The sequence below is a fragment of the Clarias gariepinus genome, chromosome 17 (assembly GCF_024256425.1).
Source record: "Clarias gariepinus isolate MV-2021 ecotype Netherlands chromosome 17, CGAR_prim_01v2, whole genome shotgun sequence".
NCBI lineage: Eukaryota > Metazoa > Chordata > Actinopteri > Siluriformes > Clariidae > Clarias > Clarias gariepinus.
Window position 1 is genome coordinate 21,278,277 of NC_071116.1, and position 22,042 is coordinate 21,300,318.

The 22,042-nt window shown below is 37.6% G+C and overlaps 1 protein-coding gene across 1 annotated transcript in view; it reads right to left on the reverse strand.

Moving 5' to 3' along the window:
• Positions 1 to 2,476: 2,476 nt before the first annotated feature.
• The window catches only part of auh (AU RNA binding protein/enoyl-CoA hydratase), a 29,232-nt gene continuing 9,666 nt past the window's right edge, over positions 2,477 to 22,042 (reverse strand). Inside the window, exons 7-10 of the mRNA XM_053516495.1 lie at positions 7,391 to 7,578; positions 5,780 to 5,830; positions 3,624 to 3,671; positions 2,477 to 3,111 (exon numbers count right to left, since the gene is read on the reverse strand). Of these exons, the coding sequence (XP_053372470.1) occupies positions 3,034 to 3,111; positions 3,624 to 3,671; positions 5,780 to 5,830; positions 7,391 to 7,578 (365 nt within the window). The 3' untranslated portion in view covers positions 2,477 to 3,033. The remainder of the gene's footprint in view (positions 3,112 to 3,623; positions 3,672 to 5,779; positions 5,831 to 7,390; positions 7,579 to 22,042) is intronic.

Here is a 22,042-nt window from a genome sequence, read left to right on the forward strand (position 1 = left end):
GAAGAGTTGACCCTTTTTGGCACAGCCTTGCAGAAATACAGAACACTACAGCACTTGTCAATCGTTCTTAGGAAAGTAGGAGGGAAGGGCAGGAGGAAGTTATTTAAGCCGTCTTACTGAGAAACTGACGCAGCTCATGTGGACATCAATAATCAGCACAAAACTAAGTCCTTTTTCCTATAAAACAAGTGGGTTTGACTAGTCTAGAGATCCACTGCGTGTCTGGAAACACGTGAGGTATGAGACCACACGTGTTTCCAGACACACGCAGTGGATATCAAGACCAGTTTTGTGTTTTTTCTTTTTTAAACAAAGCCTTGAGTGAGGTGCAGACGTGGCCAGATTAATATATTATGGGTAAAAAATTGAAAAAAAAAAGGGGGGCATTGTTATGTGCACCGCTTTATTCTTTCAGTTTGCATTAACAAAAAAAAAATAATAATTATATATATATATATATATATATATATATATATATATATATATAATAATGGGTCATGGGTCTATGCAGCATGCGTCTGTAAAGGACAGGGATTTTCATTCACTGTGGGAATTAAATGAATACACGCACGTTACCTTCGTCATGCACGTGAACCAGATATCAAATGTTTATGAGAACCGGGTCAGAACATTTGAGTCCCACGTCGTGTACAGTAGTTACCTTGAGAGAAAAAACTAGGGCACCCAAACAGGCCAAGTCTGACACACGCTTTTTTTTTTATACAAGAAAAAAAAGAAGAAGAACCACGTAGAAAGTTTTTCTGTTTAGGCAACATTCAGGCAGACAGCGTTGATCCGAACTCATTCGAAGCGAACGTCCCAGCTAGTCAAAGCAGTACCACACACCCACCACACAGTGCAGAGGGTTTTTGGACACCGTGGCCAGATAAGCCGTACAAACCACAACAAAAGAATTGATCGCAGGCCGCAGACACACAGTCAGCATTTTCTCTTTTCAGAGCTCGTAGCCAAGCATTACAACGAGTAAATCACCCTGGTACTTTTGAAACCCACTTAAAGCCCATTTCGGGAGGTGTGAATGATATGAGGCCTGTTATCATTTCTCCCGAGCGGCTCTGCAGTGTCTTTTCGCCGCATTCCAGAGGTTTCTTCAGGTGTGGCGCACCAGACCACTTCAATGAAGAACAATCCGTCTGTCTCCGAGTCTGATGGGAAACTGCCAGTTACACCTCTAAGCTGACGAGTGAGGACACGCTATGTGTGAAATGTCAGGAGAAGAGCCAGGCGTGTGGGCAGGGAATGGAAGTTATATTAAAAAAAAGGGATGTGGGGAGAATTCCTAAAACAAAGTCTCATATCATTCCAGAGGAGTATGAGGGCCAGCCGTAGCCTGGCGTGAAAGGATCATCATACAATACTCGCATTGTGGCAAAGCTACACTAGGCTCCATTTAAAGGAGAATTAGGCTTCTAAAATTAGCCCTATTTCAAACAAAAGCTCCATGAGATGACAATCCCGGAGTTTTAAATATTACTCAAACATCTTCAGTGGTGCAGCAAAATGAAGTAAACAAGCTGAACATTACACCACAACAGCATATGGTGTCACTCACTTCATGTTAACGTCTGCAGGATGTCCCAAAGGCCTGAGAGGAGACCATGAGTAACCAGCAAACGTGGTACAATTTGCCAGTCATCTCTTTTTTCCTGTTATTGAGGTTTATTAGATAAGCATTACATCACTGGTTTAATCATTCCCAGAATGCTGCGGAGGCAGAAGTCCATCCCCTTATGACCCCCAGGGCAGCGTTCCTGTTGGCTGACACAGCAGCTCTTGCACCAGACTGGGCTTTTCTCTTTTCTTTTTTTTTTTTTCCACGTCTGTCCTCAGTCAACTGGCAAGTGCAGGACTATGTTTCTTAGTAGTGAACCTTTGCCCTACATACTTTTCCTGTTCTTTAATGTCTACTGCATAACTTTTTTCTTTTTTTGAAAGATGTGAATCCCAAAGCCAAATAAGACATGAATTTGTGGAATGAGGTATTAATGTTTAACTGCAGAACCGCTTCCTGTGACAGACTGGCTGGTTGAAATAGATTGCAGATTTGCCATAGCTTTTTGAAAGTGGAATGCGGTGTTCTTTAGGTGTGGTTTTCTTACTGTGTGTGGGAAGGACGTTCCAGAAAGAAGGCACAATTTAATGACTCAAGAACCATACTGTTTTCTTAATTCACTCCAGACCTGGACTGAATGATGCAATGGGTCCAGGAGATGGGACAAACAATACCAAAAGGCTTCGGCTTACTGGCTGTCATTTAAAGCTCATTTTTTCACCCTGTACCACAGTCTTTTAGGATTATTACATATCACACTGTACAAGTGCGCAATTAAAGAAAATGTCAATCTTATATCATCAATCAGCGTAATCCAGACTTAAGAGGACTGCAGGAATAACTTAAAAAAAAGAATTTTAACAACAAATTTGTGCTTTTTATCCAAGAAAAATAAAAAACATATAATTTTGGACAATGTTTATTGCATTTTTTCCTCCTACAAAAATCACCTCAAGTCAATTACTATGGATTATTGACACTGTCAGTTATATAACATATCCTTATAATACATAACATACACTTCATGAAAAAGCAGTCAGGCTTGTTTAATGCTCTGTCATTGTTTTAAGCAGTTACCAAGTTAGTTTATGTCTTTTGTTGAAGTGTTTTGGATTTTGAAACACTTGATTGAACATTGAAAGACACGGATACAGATTTACAACACAAAACGAAGGAAGGAAGGCGAAATGAGAGACCTGTAACAAACAATAGAAGAACAGAAAGACACGCCATGCAGTTTCATTCACAGGTGATGGACATGACAGACATGTAGACTTCTCTCCCTCCATCATCACAAGTACTTGTGAGTTAGATCACTTGTCTTTTTTTGACAGAGGGCCAAGAGGCTGGTCAGGCAGGCACGGGGCAGCAGGCTAGTGCTTTTCTGTACGACTTCTGTCAGTAGCAGTGAAAGGAAATCCAGAAGGCAGCGGTTCAAATTGCTGAAGACTTTTCACAGGTTACTCGCCCTTAAAGCGAGGGGGTCTCTTTTCTTTGAATGCTGCCAGGCCTTCAAGCCTGTCCTTGGTTGGAATAACCTAGGAGATTACACATTAGTGTAGTGTTAAGCCAGAGGTCTTTAAATGGTTGTGTAAAAAAATAATAAACTAATTACAATCAATATTTTAATACTTGCATAAACACAATTGAGCCTATGAATAATGTAACCTTGATTTTGATGATTCCTTTAAGACAAATGTATTCAGTGCATGAAAATCCATGAATAAAAACATTTAATTTCTTTAATAAATAAGCCAGAATATTACGGCATGTGTTTGCATAATATTCAACTAGTTAAACTATGTCCTAAGGGTCTCAGTGCATTTTGTAACACAACAAGACAATCATGTTTTTGCAAGTAGTGACTCAATATGTAAATATATTTTACTGATATGTACTGGTCCCATGACGAGACCATGATTTAAACATCTATTCTTATATTGGTAGTGTAATTGAGTTTGAAATGAAGCTATATGCTAATCAGACCCATGACATAATTATTTTAACACTCAGTATGTTTACACCATGTGGTTTTGCAATGAGGGCATACCTGAGCATAGCATGCCTCTTCAATTGCTAATCCTGTTGTTAAATCCACCTGAGGGTAAAAGTGAAAAAAAAACAAAGAAATGTAAATAATCTAAGCTGAATAACCAGTCATACACATGAAAATGCCAGGGGTAGCTCAGTGGTTAAGGCATTGGACTACGGTTCAGAAGATCCCAGGTTCAAACCCCACAACCACCAAGTTGCCACTGTTGGGCCCTTGAGCAAGGCCCTTAACCCTCAATTGCTCAGATGTATAATGAGATAAAAAAAATGTAAGTCGCTCTGGATAAGGGCGTCTGCCAAATGCTTAGATGTAGATGTAGATGTAGAAAATGCAGTGCAATGCAAGAACAGAAAAGGTGGATACTGCTAGGTTTGTCACTGTTGCTCATAATAACAACGGGTTGCTTGTCAAGACATATGGAAGGTTTGTATAATAATATACTGTAACGGTTTTACAGGAAACACCCAGTCACTATGGAAACAGTTACAGTGACAACTTTTAAGACTTTTGCTTAATTCTTGTAATATGCACAGATCTTTTAATAAAAATGTCATCAAAATAAAATAAATGTAATGAAAATTCCCTGTTCATATTAAACACCGGCTGTAAAGTTTCTTCTGGCAACAGGGAACAACAAATGATCAGGTTTTATAAGTTACCTTGGTGTTTTACTGAAATATCCCAGAATGTGTCAAACATGTGCACCTTTTCATATAGTGAAGTTTTCAGTTAATAAAAAACTTTTCTCTTTCAGAAAATGATTTATTTACCATTTATGGATAAAGTGTCCTGTGCTTCCTAGGTTAAATAAATAATCAAAATTTTTAACATAGGCAGTTTTCACCATGCAAGACTTTCTCGGTGAAAGGAAAAGCCACACTGTTTGCCCTCATCAACTTTACTGTAACTGAACTGAAAAAAAAAAGAGAATGGTGATGGAATGACTGTTTACAGTGGCTGTAAAGTAAATGACAACAGGAACTTCCTTTCATAGATGTTTCAAACATTAACTATAACTTACTCACTCATTTTCTACCCTGGATGAGGTGCCAATTGATTGCTGGGCACAAGCACATATACACTCATCCACTCACACACTAAGGGGTTTGGAAATGCCAGTTAGTCTAATCTGCATGTCGTTGGACTGTGGGATGAAACTAGTGCTATTTACTACGCCACCTCTATAAATGAATAAAAAGTATAATTTGTGTTATTATTAGTATGGTAATAATTTTTCTTATAATACCACATAAAATATAGATGGCTTATTCCAATTTATTCACTTATTCTACACACAGGAATGCTCCGGGTTTATAGGATATATAGAACGATAATATCAGTTAAGCACTATTATTAGAGTAAAACTCCTCTATATAATACAAGGTGTTGTAATTCACAAGGGTTGGATTTAAAATCCCTGACCCTGGCAGATAGAAGGCTATAAATAATGATATTTGAGCATCTGAGATGTACCGCATCAAAAGCCACGTCTAGATTCTACTTATTATAATTCAATTAATGTTTGATAAGCAGTAAACTACATAATGCCTGTCGAGTATTGGGCTAAATCCCAACCTACAGCATTGTAAGCATTACCAGCTGCCTAGTTTCCAAAGTATCTGCAATCTTTAAACGCACTCGACTGTTTGTGCAGTTGTCCAAATTCCTTACTATAGTTTTAAAAATAAACGCTATGTGAAAAATGACAGAAATGACAAAAATGACAACACTTGTCAGGACATCAGCTTAATTAACGACTTCCTTTGCCCCAAAGGCTTCATGGCTCTGACAGATCAGCCCCTGGGTTCAAGGTGGTGTCACAGAGCAGACTCTCACCGGCTTCCAACATACAGCTATGTAGCAGCTGAACCCAGAAGTAGGAACATCATGTTTATACAGCTCAATCAACATGCAAAGCAGCATAACCAAGTTTGGTTCTCCTAAAACCAAACAAAGACAACCTTTATCTGACAAGTGCTAGAAGCCCATACATGTGGCTTTTTCATTTATCAAGCACTAGAATCCTTAATGCACCATTTGTCCAGTTTGTTAAAAGCATGCAGAGGAAATGAAGACAAATTAACAATTTATCTAAGATTTTATAAACAAATTATCCAATTCAGAAATCACCAATGATGTAACAATGATCTTACCTCTATGCCCTGGTTGATGGCCAATTTGGCCATCCGGACTGCAATGGGCCCCTAAATGGAGAAGCACAGAATGTAATCAGAAAAGCATGCAGTTTCCTTTCCAGATCATTTAATTCGCATCACACCACTTTGTTTTATTACGACATTAATGTAGTGAAACACATGATCAAAAATGCCATATCAGAATGCCATGTTCATTTTCATTCTAAAACCTTTGTCTTTCCAAATCCGCCAAGAGTTGTAGTCGTGATCACAGTAGGAATCACACTGTAGCTTTTTTCTCTCTCTCTGTTCAATTATGTTTGAACCGGTCAAATTTTTTTACCCTAATAAAACACAGATCTGCTTCTTAAAGTCTCAAGGAAAAAAAAAAACCCTCACTTTAGCATGCGGTCCTAGATCGGATATATGTACACTACCAGTAAAAAGGTTGGACACACCACCTAATTCCATGGTCTTTTGACATTGTACTTTTTTGAACGGCTGATATTAGGATATGTTTGCTACTTATACTCTGTAAATTCCTCACGGCTCTAACCTGAGGTGCTGTTAATTGTACTAATCTGAGGTGTGCTTGATGATTTTTGAGGCTGGTAATTCTAAATGAACTTCTATAAAGCAGAAGTAAATTTTGTTCGTGCTTTCCTGGGAAGTTCTTCGCAAGAGGCAGTTTCATCACGGGACACGAGTTTTGCAAATGCACTTGACAATACTGTTCTTTTTTTTTCATCTATACCACTTATCTTGTACAAGGTCGTGAAGGCGGGAGACTGGAGCAAGACTTTTGGGCACAAGGGGGTACACCCTGGACAGGGTGCCAATCCATCGCAGTGCACACACAATGCAGATCAATCAGCTTAATCTCTATGGAATAAAAACTCCTGGAGGTATGAGGCCGCCATGCTGACCAATGCTGTTCTTGCAAGAACTGTTCCAGAACAGCTGACCTTCGTGTCTTAAAATAACAACTGTCAGTTGTTGTTACTTAACTACCTAATGCCATATGTGTAATTTCATAGTTTAAGAAAAAAATCCAGTCGTGTTCTAGAATGTTCTTAACCTTGCATCCAAACTTTTGACTGGTGTGTTCAAACTTTTGACCTGTACTGTATATCCAATCCACGGTCATATGACTTCCGACAACTTCACTCAACACCGTCAGCGTGGGGATTCCCTTTTATTACTGAAGGACAGAGGAGTAAGATGAAATTGTTAATGTAGTAGATATTTGTGACAATGAATCTGTCCAAGTAAAACTGGGGAGAACCTAAAGAAGTAGAAAAGTGTGTAAGGTAATTTCAAATGAAATGACAAGTCATGATGATGTGAGCAAAGATGTATGGGTGTGCGCATGCGTGCTGTTTTGACCAAGAGAGTCAACATTAGAGTCAGATAAAAGCCATTGTGTAATGTTTTATATGAAACGTCAACTCCGATCTGACAAATAATAATAATAATAATAATAATAATAATAATAATAATAATAATAATAATAATAATTCCACAATGTGAGTTGTAATGTGAATGTTGCCATACACTTACACTTTCCTGTAAATTTCATTTAAAAAAGCATGCAAACTGTGCAGTGCACCAGAGCTGGATGATAGGTACCTGTGGGTTGAACTCTCGGGCAAGCTCCAGAGCTCGCAGGTAAGCTGCATCCCCACTCTTGTTTTGCTCCACAGCGTGGTTAACCAACCCTAGTGTTTTCGCCTCAGCACCATCAACCACCCGAGCAGCAAAGATCAACTCCTTAGCCAGGGAAACTCCTATAGTCCGCGGTAGACGCTGGGTTCCCCCTACACACACATACAAAACCTGTTTCAATAACTGTGTTTGAATACAATCTACACCTTGACTAGTTGGTTCCAATAAACAAAAGGTTGTGAGATCTAATAAAAATAAACTGTGATCTTTCAGAAAGCAAATGGGTGCTCATGAGAAAGCTTTTAACTTCTGTGATAAGTGGAAACCACACTGTCCTGCTGACATGCACATTCACAGAGTCAGCTCCATTACATCAATGCATTAGCATGGTGAAACACAAATCCCCCCCGCACCTCCCTGAGTTGGATTAATAAGATAATGTCAACCCCAAGGGTGAGATGGAGTCTCGTTTGCTAAGCTCCAGAAATACCTGCTAACCAATCGCTGTAGATACGGCAGGTTGAATTCCACACGAGACACCAATCAACACTTGTATATTAACACTGGGGAAAGGCTTTGCCCCATCAATGCTATAGGACAGGATGATGTTAGTCTTCCCCTTGCCAAGCAGTGAGACCCACTGCAGGTCCCATAGAGTTTATGTATGTGGAAAAGGCCAGATGGATGCTTTACTCCGAATATTACACTTGTTTTAGTTTTTATTATTGTTTTCCTACTATCCCTACTTTTCAGCAATCGTCATTGTAAAATAAAGAAAATAAACACCTTTATTATATCTCAGTAATTTATTTTCACATAATTCTCCTTTTCATCTGCACATCCTGAGTACCTTTGTTGCTTGCAACTTAAAAGATTAGATATTTACTTGGTCATTTACATTTTGCACCATTTTTTTCCCAAACATAATATAATTAAAGACTGCAGCTGAACTCTACTACACTGAAAACAGAACAATTGGATTAAATGCAATTTGTTAAATATGGAGAGAGAAAAGCAGCCCTGGAAGAAAAATAAGAGACCACTGCAATTCACTCCAGAAAACTTTTGGAATGTCATCAAAAGGACGATGGATGGTCACGAACCAATGAGCAAAGCTGAGCTGTTTGCTTTTTTGCAAAAGAGTGGTACTGTATAAAGTTACCCAACAGCAATGCGACAAACTGGTGGAGAGCATGCCAAAACGCATGAAAAGAGTAATTGCAAATCGAGGTCATTCTACCATATACTAATTTCTTAATGTTTAGCCGAAGCATTAACACAATTTGTTTACGTTTCGCATATTGTTTTATTAAAGTTATTAAAACTCGACAAATACTGCATCTTGGGTTATTTTTATGTGCTGTGATGATGTCATTTGTCACTCTGAATTTAGGAGAAATATTGTCAGCAGTTCAAAAAAATAATAAAACAAAACTATTCATCTCACTAGTACATGCACATGTAAGAAAAAAACAAAACAAAAATTATTTTGCAGATCTAAATGAAATTCTGACCTGGATTACTTTGATTAGGGACTTGTAGCACCAAGCCAATTAACACCATCTAATATCAACTGTAAGACAAATATAAGTAACATAAACTACTTCCCCAATCAAGTGCACTTGTGTAATAGTTTTGTGTAATAGTACAAAAAACTAAAAAAAAAACCTCTCAGATATACAAAACCTTTGACTGGCAGCGTATATGAACATTTGAGACTATTTTCTAGATCATTTACAGCCTTCAGAGACAGAAACACCGTATAAGTATGTAGCAGCTTATATTAATGGATAAGTAAGTTTCAGCACTAATCTTTTATGAGATGGCTAAAATTGAAGCAGATAACAGAATAAGATTTCCCGTACGCACGCTTCTACCAGTAATCTACTCATCACTATACCATGAGCATTGGCTGTCATTTGCAGAGCACTTTGTTAAAACCATAGGCCGCATCATCGCGAGTTGAACTCAGGTTAGTCTTTTGACAGGCTTGCACAACTTTCACCCAAGTTCATGAGGAAAATGTGTTTACACTTGAAGATGCAGAGACGCGTTGCATAAACGCTCAGCGATGAAGCAACCTTTAACTTTCACCACACTATGGTGAACCATCAGTTCTCTCTTAGTGCCTTGACAATAAATCAAACTAAATCATCCAGATCTGGCCACAGCTTGCAAAGCTCGCTGATATGTGGATCGAGTGACTTGGTTTTTTTACTTTTTCTCCAGAAGACACTGTATGGTTTCCAGACATTTCCAGTGGGGAAAAAAAACAAGTTGTAATGTCCAGACAATTACATAACAGTGTTAAAGTTAAAGTGGAAAAGGAATGTGGGTTCATTAATTCAAGTCAGGACTGACTAAAAAGTACATTTTACAGACAAGGAAGTTTTTTTTTGTATTTTTTATAAAGGTATGAGTCACGATGATGCCAGGAAAGGAAAAGAAAACAAACATGATTCAGCTATTAATGTCACTACCCATATTCAGAGAGGCAAAAACCTCCACAGAAATCTTTTATGTACAGAGGAGTCTTTTAGCCACACATACAAATAAAGATATCTAACAAGTTCCAGCGAGTGAACTTGTGTCCTTACGCAACGCTGTGTAAGCAACAGGTTTTTCTTAACATGGCAGAGATTTTGCAAGAGATTCGAGGAAAGCCTTGCATCACAACTCAGTCGTAGTCAGCGTGAAAAATGGCCCCATCCTAGTTACAGCATGTATCTGGAAAGTAAAAAATAAAAAAAAAAGCTTGCTGTCTCGACATGTTTGTGAAAGCATGATATACCGTCAGGGCGGTTAACCTGGAGCTTTGCCCTGAGCTGTTTGGAAATTGTCTGCATGGCCCAGTCAGCGAGACGATTATAACATATTGCATTCCCAGAACTGTCCAAAGGCAGCCAAGAAAAAAAGGAGCGTGCCACCTCCGAGCATGTCAGCTGTGTGCTTCTGCCACTTCTGAGTAAAGACAGCTCCTGGAACCGAACGTAATCAGCATAGACTTTAACCTGCTCATGCTCTGCGCTTATGCATGTGGCATGGAGTTCATTAATGCCACATATCTTTCCCCAATGATTTTTTTGATGAATCTTAGGGCTTTCTAAGAACTCACAGAGTGTCTCAAACAAGTGGAAAGGACATCCACACTCACACTTGTACAGGAGAAGCGGGAAGGAAACCAAGTTGTAAGGATATGAAACAGACTCCTATGAAGGTGTTTTGACACCTTGTTTAAGGAATTAAAAGGCACTAGTCTGAACAGAACATATATGACAGTTCTGCATTCCCCTTTACGAGTAGGTGATGTCATCATGTGCTTCGCTTGAGCTCTCCCATACAAACAGGGCTCAGATTACAAAACACCTGGATTTCACTTCACTTACTCATTATGCAAGAAGCTTATCCCAACGGCAATTTATAGAGCTTTGAAACAGACGACATAGACTTTATGTCTTCTGTCGGTTGACTGATCTACTATATCTTAACTGCCTATTTCTAAGCAACTTATAACATTTTATGACTTATGGAAAGACAATCTAGAGTTAAGTTAGGACAGCATGTCTAAACAACAATAATTACAACTATTAACATTTATCCAGGTACCCTTGTTTATTTTCTCTCTAATTTTTCATTGATATTTTTTATAATGATTGTCGATTATGATAATGATTTTTTTGCTATTTTTTATTCAATTACATAACTTTATTCACGTTAAATTCATTATAAATGTGTTTATCTATCTCTATACACATTCATTAATTTACTATACCGCTTATCATAAACCTGGTGGCAGGAAGCTGGAGCCTTTAACTCATCCCGGGAAACTTTGGGCACATTGCGGAGTATAGGGAACACACACATACACACACTCACACACTCATTCACACACTCACACACTCATTCACATACAACGGCAATTTGGGAATAGCAATTATTCTAACCTGCATATCTTTGGACTGTGGGAGGAAACCGGAGTACCCAGAGAAAACCCACCAAGCACGGGGAGAACATGCAAACTCCATGCACACAAAGATGGGAATTTAAGGCAATTCCTATAGTGCTAACCAATATACTGTACCACCGTGCTGCCTATATATACACATACATACACACACAGTAAGGTCAATTTGATATTTGATCACAAGTTCTCTTAGAAATCATGGAGGGGTCTACAATTTTCAGCATAGGTGTAGAGACAGAATCTAAAAAGAAAAATCCGAAAATCACATTGCATGATTTTTTTAACAAATTTATTTGTGAATTACCGTGTCAAATAAGTATTTGATCACTTGCTTATCAGCCAAATTTCTGACCCTCAAAGACCTTTTATTTTCATTTTAAATAGTCCATATGCTTCTTACAGAGCCACTCCTTGGTTTGCCTGGCTGTGTGCTTTGGGTCATTGTCATGTTGGAAGACCCAGCCTTGACCTCACTGTATATATATATATATATATATATATATATATATATATATATATATATATATATATATATACACACACACAAACACACACACACACACACACATATATACTGTATATATATATATATATATATATATATATACATACACACACGCATACATATACATACATATATACATTATATATATATATATATATATATATATATATATATATATATATATATATATATATATAGGCATATTACAGGACTCAAATTGTGAACGAGTGATTCTGGGAGTATAAGGGAATAATTTTTTACACATGAACTTGCCGCCATATTGTGTGCTGTAATCAAAGCTAAAGGTGACTGGATGGAATATTAGCATATGTGACGTTTTCTGTGTTTTTGCACACAAGGAAAATACAACGCATTATAAAATATCAAAACAAGGATTCTGTACACAATAAAAATGTTCACATAAAAACCCTTAAACACAAACTATTCTGTATGAACAGCTCCTATATTAGATATGCAGAGCATGTCAGTTGTGTGAATGATGTAATCGATCTTCGTGGTCTCGGGTGTATTAGCTCCTCGAATCGCATTAAACGTGATGGAAGCTGCCGTGATGGATGACTGCTTACCACAGATGTTAAGATGATTTGGGAAAAATGGTCAACCCTTCCTTAAAGTAATGTTCCGTGGCTGTATCATACCATTTTTATGGGAAAATATAAAATACTAAATGCCACATTAAACTTCAAAGACTGTTTGCAATATCGGAGTTCATTTAAGACTTTCTGCGACTACTTATTACACAAATACCAATTTATGCAGAAATGGCAAGTTTATTTTGCAGTGTCACGTGTATTTGGCCTACTTTTTAACAGGATGCATCACCATCTATCTCAGGGATCTATTTTTGGACTTCGTTCAACCAGTACTTTTCTATATTTGGACCCATTTGACCCAGTCTGGTAACAAAGCGGTTTGCATCTTTCTATCGATGAATCCAAATTATTAATAACATCATTTCTTGATCATCTGCTCCTTTTTATCAATGAAATGTGTCAAATTTTGGTTGGAACATTTGATAGACAGGCTATTTTTATATGGATGTGTGCTTTATCTTTCATAAAAAAATATTAATGTGTAAATTAACAATGCATTAATAGAACATGAAATTCCAATAATCTAGTAAGCCCACAGTCATAACTTATGCAGACAGATGTTATCATTATTACAAGTTTTGAAAGTGTGAAATTTCCACAGTGGAAGCAACAGGTTACCCTGGTAACATAAGCACCTTGGATACCTTTTGCTGCTACTGTGAAAATTTCACACTTAAAAATAACATACTGAGTAAATATGGAACAAAATTCGATACATTATAAAGCATGTACTATTGAAATGAATATAATTTGGGAACAAATTTGATCGAATTAATGTGCAAGGCGGATCATGTCAGTACTAAAGAGATAAATACTATGCAGATTAAAAGCCTATGTAATATTAATGACTTACTGCTTACAATATATGTAGATTACTTATAAGCAATAATAATAATAATAATAATAACAACAACATTATCCTTTATAGTAATGCATGGAGAGAGTGATGTCTGCGTTGGTGACATCACAGTGTTCTGAGGGAATTTTGTTAATTTCTGCTCAACCATCATTCCCTCATCATGGAGCAGGGCGAACTGTTTAAAGTATACTGTGCAACAAAATGCAGGGACTTCTACTACCAGACGTTAGCAGACTTTGGCTAGATAGCTACTTCATGCATAATCGGTAGCACACAACTGGGCGAGTACCAAAAGCTGTTGAAAAAAAGAAAAAACTGAATGCATGATGTCATTAATCTGATGGTCACTGTTGCCATAAAGTAGTTGCAGAATTGTTGTGCAGTATTTCAGTATAGTAAAAAGACCAAAATAACACGGACCCTTTAATTTTAAATGTGGTTTGTCTTTACTGTGACTCCTAGTAATGTTCCAAAACCAAATCTTCCTCATTTTCAATATTATGCGAAAGAAACAAAAGAGGATTCTCTCTCAGGACCCCATTAGTAAACCTAGGATTACTAGTAAAACCCTGAGGTGTTGAAATAATGAACAAAACAAGAGGCCTCAAAACTGTAAATAGAAAAGATATTACAAATACAGCCAATCAATTATTTTTATAATTTAAGAATGTTTATAAAACTTTTTTCTATATTCTCTGAGGTACTATTCCAAAATACTTTCCTCTGGCTAAACTGTGAGTAATCAATAAGACTAACAGTAGTCCTGCTTGTACTGCTCAGGATGGACTATATTGGCACCCAGAGCTAAACCATTCAGATCATTATAAGATATTATACCTTAAGTTTATTTAGACATCCAGTGTGGCTGCCAGCCAGAACCGCTATCTATTATTATCGTTCACCCATCAAACTCAGACTAAATTTAAAACGAGATCTTAACAGCAAAGTATCGCCTTAATTGAAATGTTGTGAGGTAAAATCTCAGGTCTCACAATCCCTTAGGCTTAAAATAACAGCTGGTATTGTGTTCAGTACTAGGACATCCGTTTAGACGAGCTACTTGAAGAGGTTTTGTGTTTTTGAGCCACTGCTGCAACCCTGTTCAAGATCTAGGCCAGGCGAACAGTGATGTGGGGAAAAAACAAGGAAGTAGGCCAGTGGATCGTAGGCATATTTCTGTCACAAATCCAGGTGCATACAAGAAATGTTTTTTTTTCCCTCGGTTATGTGGAACAGCTTGATTCAATCGTTTAAAAGTTAACCAATGTGCCCTTTTAATCTAACAATATGGTAGCTTAGCATGACAAAACAGGAAGGAATGTGTTTGGCCACTGAACTAAAAACATAAAGATAGCAATTGCAGTTTTCCTTAGAACAGTTAGTCAAGTTGTGCATGAGATTAGGTATGTGCTCACACTCTTGAGCAACTACAGGTCCGACCAACAATCTCGTGTGTTCATTACAAGTTCTGATTTCTGATCAAGATACAATTTTATCTCTGATTTTATTAAATTTTCTTTGGGTCACCCCCACTGTTGAGGGTTCGAATCCCACCCTCAAGTCTGTGTGTGGAGTTTGCATTTTCTTCCAGGTTTCCTCCAGGTACTAAAGACATGCAGATTAGGCTGATCTGAATTCATGCGTTTTTGTGCCCTGTGATGGATTGGCACCCCATCCAGGGTGCATCTCACTTTGTGCCCTAGGTCCCCTGGCATAGGCTCCAAGCCTCGCATGAACCTGTGCAGGGTCTACGGTACAAGTGTGCTTAATGGCATGGCTTTAAGTCATGCACAAGCTTCACTAGAGAGTCTGGTAAATTTTACTCAGCATAAATATTCTATACAACATTTTTGAAGAAGACAGGATTCCAAAGAATGTTTTTTCAGTTCAGTGACCAAACTAACTCATACCCTGGAAAATATAACACTGGAACCCACTGCATGAAACTACATATGCACTGAGGTACAAAGATCCAACTGTCCAATCAAGATCCTAAAGCCTGTGCCCAGAAAAGCATACCAAAAATAGGGGATACACAACATCTACTACTTACTTAAATGGCAAGTTACCATGAAACTAAAAAATCCAGAACAAAAATCCAGAACATCCCTAAATACATATTTGCAAAACACCTTCACTGACTAGGAAGGATAGGAGGAAAATCGTACTTGGATTAGTGATTTTTAAAAAGAAAGAAAAAAATTAAATTTAGATAAATGCCCTGAGATCTCCACAGTACGTCAAGACTTCCGCCCCAGTAGTTTCAGTCTAACCGAGAATTAAAAATAACATCATCTCAGAAACTAGAGCCGTTTCATTTCCACGAATCTGGATGAACTTGCAGAAGTGTGACCACAGAAATATGTCAAGCGTAATAAAGGAGCATTTCAATTTCTCTCGTAGTCACACGAATAACAAGGAATTCATTTATAAGACAGAGAGTGGGTTTGCAAATAGAGGTTTTGCACATTCTTATACAATATCAGATTTGACAGAGAGCCTTTGATTGTATTGCTAATTAACGCACCTATCTGTTCAGCTATTGTCCACACAGGAAGAATGATGAAATGCATTCACATTTGCAGTTCCACATATGTTCTTATCAACTCTGGCAAACCCAGAATCTGCAGATTATTCCTCAGAAGTGTCTAAGTCAGTTCGTTGATAGCAATAGGTAACAGAAATGCTTTTTTAAAATCCTCTTGGTGGATAACTACCAAGAACCCACTTTCTCCCAGGCAAAGAGGAGCTTTGCTTACATTTTGTTTTCTTAGAAAAGATACTTTATTGTTCTACTGTTTATCCAGACATTGATTATACTTCACCACGTATATTGATAAAACCTCAAGTCTGTTTTGTCTTATAGTATTTTGGTTAGCAAATTCAAGGTCAGGGTAAGAGGAAGTGGGTGAGAGATGAGGGGGGAAAAAAAAAGCATAGCACAACACCTAACCAATGCCAACAAGGAGAACAAGGAGAAAGAACATAACATACCTAGTGATCGTTTAATATTAACATCTCCAAAACCTTGTTTACTACTAGTATAGTCCACAAAAAAAGGCACAAAAATTACCACCACATTCTCGTTAGGGTCAAACGTCCAATCCACTACTCTTAGGTTTACTTTAGATGTTCGTCTAGCGATTTTTAAAATGTGTACACTAAAAACAAAAAAGGAAATAAAAATCCTAGAGTCTAGAGTCAACTTTAAACCAGGTTGAATGTAGCTGACCTAAACGGCTAGCTCTTTAGCTCTTCTATGCTTTTTTTTTTAAAGATACAAAACCACATTAAACCACACACAAAAAACGCTTACGTCTCCGCTACGCTTTCTTGCACAAAATGCTCCATAATTAACGACATTCTTCATACTTCAATAAAATGAGCAAAAAAATTAAACAGAGTAACAAAAGATTTTCATTCTAACAAAAGGAGAAACTATTTATCTTTGGTATTGCAAAAACAATTTTATTAGAATTTCCCTTAAAAAAAAAAAAAAAAATGCACTCAAACACAATACTCTTAAAAGTGCCTTTAGACAGGTGACTTCACAACCAAGCAATTACGGAAGTGCTTTAAAGTCTCTAGTAATAGATATATTCTGATAATGTTTCAAGGTCACAGATTAAGAGTACTATTAGCCTAAAAAAAACTTTCTTGGGGAGATAATACAGAGCGAGCATCAAGTCCATGCTTCAAAGGCAAAGATAACAGATGCTTTAGCTACTGTAAATATATACTTAACATCAGGCTAATACTTTATGCTCACAGTACTGATTTATTTATTTTTTTATTTAACATTCATACACACACACCAATCAGCCATAATATTACAATGCAAAACATTAAGCCACTAATATGTAGGTTTCACTTCTACCACCAAGGCAGGTCAGGCCCTAGGAGCATGACTGCACAAGACCTGGCACTGGGAGGCTTGTGGAGGATCCTTCGGGTGTTATGAGTTGCAGGGTGAGACCTCCATGGATCGGTCTTGTTTGACCTGTGCATTTCATCTAGGGAATTTAGAGGCCATACCAGCAACCTTGAACTTGCTAAGCCCATCCATACTATGGAAAAACATTTTTTTTTTTCTAACAAACAAGGGACAGGTTCTTGTTTTTTTGCATACTAAACTCAAGTTATGTTATATAAATACATTAGACAAAATTACAGCGTATAACATAACATTTCTAAAGTCTAACTGTTATAAATTTGTCAGGATTTGGACTTTTGAGTTTTCCAACACAGAGGGAAGGATGGTTAAAGAAGAGTAAAAAAGTTGTAGAATCGCATAGTTTATTTTATGTTGGAGTTTTATAATTGTATAGTTCAGATTTATCTTCATAACAACATGCTAAAAACAAATGCAACTTTGCAGTTTGTCATACAGAAGTTGACCCAGAAATCATGATGTGGTCAGGTGAGGCATATTAATGACAAAAAGAAAAGTATTTACTAAGAAAAACACGTTATCATTGCTACAGTATACATGAAGGAAGCTCAGTGATGCATTGGGGATCAAGACATTTTAACCCAATACCTGGTTACCTCTGCCAGGAGGTTAAAAGTTGGCCACAGAAAGCTTACAACAAGATAATTTACAAATAAAATCAATGCTTTGCATTGACCTTGGATTTAAAATGGAATTGGCCTCTGATTTAAAGTCTGATTTAAAGACAGAAGTGGACAACTCCGTATGGCAGAGTGGTAACGGATTATTGAATCCTGGTGATGCTGATTGGGGTGATGAGAGAGCTGACTGGCTGAGCTCTCTCAGAAAGGAGGAATGGGAGGCACTCTCGCATCAACGTGAGCTTATTCAAGCAAAATACCGCTATCCTCCAAGCGTTTTACGTCGGTCCCAACAGTGCAAGCAGTTAAAAAAGATAGAGTCGGCTTGCTTCACGTGACTCAGAAGGAACATGTGATGGTCTTCGTTGGTGATAGTCTTGGTTGACAGTTGTGGCCTTGATGGGGAGTGTTCTAAAGATGAGTGGGAATTGACCACAAGTAAATTAGGGAGGAAATCGGTGGAAACAATCCAAAGGAAAACAATTAATGCCTCGTCCCATAAACAGAACAGGAGACTCAATGTTATTTCACAACAGTCAATACACAATATTTCTTACTGAATGTATTATTCTTTTTAAAGATGGTAATTACTCGTCCTTTGCCAATGATTCTAGAGCTGTACATGTCCCATGTGCTTGCACAAACCCATGTGCCTGAGGCATGCTAACAGATGATGGCCAAGCCCATAGTCTGAACCTAGTCTCATCATGCCAACCATACTTAGAAAGAATGCCAAGTTACTGGAAAAGAGGCTACTGGCAAAAGCAGCAATGACTCCATGATAAAGTAATGTATGCACTTAAGCTGACAGATATGCCCTTACTAGACATGTTACACCACCCCAGACCATGGAAAGATTACAACAAGCTGCTCAGTCATAAGTGCACTTAGGAAGGTTATAATAAATTCCTTCTACTGGTGATCTCATCTATTGCTTGGCATGATACTGGACTGTTTGTTAAAAACCGGTATAGTTTAAACAAAAAAAGGATGTCTTTTTGCGCAAGAAAGACACAGTGGTTTCAGTTTGTTCACCACAGTGTGCACAATTTTCCAAAAAGAACTAACCGCCACTTATTTAGTTCTGGGGCCTTCCTCAGTCTGTGATTGTTCGTTTGCGTCTCTGCACAAAGTGTATCTTTGAAACAGCAGGTGGAACATATTTAGGGGAAACTTAATCATTCCTTGCTAAATAAACCTCATGTCTCTGCTGCATTCAAGCCTCTGTCAGAGCTTTATTAGTGTTCTGACAAAAAAAAGAAAAACAGCCTTAAAACTTGCAATGCATATTCAAGTTCCCAAAAAAGTTCCCCAAAATATTTTTTTTATTTTTTAAGGTTGTCATTTTTTCTCCAGATACAAAAAATAAGGAATAGCTTTGAGAATGCACAGTCCATTCTTAAATGTATCTTGAGTCAGCAGACAAAACAGCACATGATTATGAGTCAGCTTGAACCTTCAAAACCTTTTTTTTTGCATTTCTCCATGGTGAATTCCACCACCTCATCTAAGAGTTCAAACTTTACTGGGTGTAGCCATTATTTTTGCATCTGAAACAGCACTGGAAATGCTATAGCACAATTAAAATGAGTTTAGACTGCCTTTTGTAAATGTAATATCCTGTTGTTAAAAACTGAGCATCTGTGGCTCAGCCTGCTATGCAGAAGGCCTGGGTTCGATTCCCAGCCACTGGATGAGGTGCCGGTCCCAAGCCCGGATAAAATGGTAGGGTTGCGTTAAGGAAGGGCATCCGGCGTAAAAACCTGTGCCAAGCTTGTATGTGCGAACTGGATGATCCGCTGTGACGACCCCTTTCCGGGAGCAGCCCAAACGACCAACAACAATTCTGTTGTTAAAAACTGTTTTATTTGCATTGCACCAAATTCATTGTTAAACAATCGCATAAAATGCATAAAAATAGCTGAAGTCCTAAGATTATAAAACAATGAAAGAGAGTAGGAAATATTTTTTAACATCAGCAACCATTTAAAAAAAACGAACAATCCATTTCAAATTCTATTTCATTGAGGAAAAAAATCTGAATCATAAAAGCTATAAATCACATCAGTATTTGCCTAGCCTTGTAATAAAAGAATATTATAACAAGACAGTTTTATGTTATTTTTATTTCCACTTTGTTTTTCGAGGTCTTTTGCTTTTTAGTGTTCTATATTTTTTTCTACTCAGCCAGAATTTCTTATCAGCAGCAAAAGTTTATAATTATATCAGTCCACACTTGTTTCTCAATATCTCATACCTGTAGTTTTGCATGGTGGTAGCACTGCAAATACTGGTAGCACTTTGTGACATGTTGTTTTGTTTTACATTCTATTTGTTTAATATTGGTAGCATGTTCTGACAAGTGGATTTAACAATATCCAATAGTTTGCTAGTCGACTGGTAAATTAACCAGGCGAATAAATATACAATAAAACACAAAATATTAATATAAAACTCAATACTAAACATGAACCAACATGTAGCTGGGAGTAGTAGCTTGGATTTATGGGTGAGGAGTTAAAGCAGCGATGTATTTTTAGTATGTGCATGGATGGAAAAGGTGGGTAGGAAAGACTGATGGGTAGGATGAATTTATAGAACAACGGCATCGGCAGGATGAGGCTGTCATTTCTACGCTTCAAAAATTGTCCATGTTTAACTTTAATTGATCAACTGGCTAACAAAAGAGACGATGTGATTGGATACAGTAAACTGTGGTAACATGCACACAGATAAAGCAGCGCAACATAGAATACACACACTACAGTTTGATCTGGGAAAAAAAGGAAATCTGAGTTCTTGGGAGGTCGTTCTAGGAATAACTTTAGCTAATTTTAAAGCTGTATTAATGCTAGTCAGAGGCGGGTAAACGCTAGTCATAAAGAAAAAAAAAGGTGTACATTTGTAAAGCCAAAGAATCTTTGGCAGACAGTCACCACACTACTGAAGGTTGCAGTAAAACACTATCTGATAGAGAAGTGATTCAATCCAGAAATGCTATAAGGATAATCATATACAACTAATCATTAACCCAAAGTATTCTTAGCTCTTCCGCGTTTGCTACTCGTGGTATCGGGGCGAAGAAAGGATCATTATATTCAGAATGGTTACTCATCATGGATTTGTACTGTTCTGTTCATCTGTACTGTAAAATTGAGTTAATAAGAGATTGCAGCCCTTGTTTTTCTGATGTCCAGTGGAAAAGTGCTATCAAATTTCTGCATGTTTTTTTCCAAGCTTTTCTGAAAAATAACCTTAAAAAAAAAGGTTTTTTTTTCACAGAATAAAACCACAAGACAAGGCATTAGGGCACATTTTTCCCAAAAACGTCATTCGGGATCAGTGACTCTGAGCACACAGTCACACACACACACACACACAATTACAACGCTGATAACTGCCCTCCAATGATGTCAAGATTGCATTAGCTGGAAGTGAGCAATGTAATTCTTTGTCCTTGCTAGTAAAAACAATGACTGAAATATCTTAATAACTCAACTTTAAAGATCACTCAACTGTGTCTAAATGGAACTTTCCTAAGACTTTCCTGTCGAGAGAACAATGCAGCGAGTAGGTGGCAAAAAAGGCCTAGGGCTGGTGTAAGACAAGGCACTCTTCCTGGGTTATTAACTCCTGTGTGATGAGGTCAAAAGGAATACAGTCATAAAAGAAACAGGAGAAGGACAGAAAGAAGGAGGGGAATAAAAGTGGCTGGAGAAAGAGACTTGGCAGTTTTCTCTTTCAGATGGATTGCGCTTAATAACAGGTCAGCGAGCAAATTCATTCCAGGGCACTCGGCTGCTCATCCGCCAAAGGAAAAATGTTTTCTGGTAATATCTCGGCCTCGCTCTATTTCCAGAGCATGTTGAATAAGACGCAAACAGCTGGCACTATGTCAAGTCCCCGATGACCCAGTTACATCCAGGAAAGAACCTGTGGTGCAACGGGCAGCCTCTCTGGCTTTGCTTGGGCTCATGAACTAAAAATGGACAGTAATATTTCAGAGTGTCTAGTGCAACCAATAGCAACCAGATCTATGTTCTGATGTTTATTCACTGAGAGAGTTTATAAGATTATAAGTTTAGCCCTGACAGAATTAGCT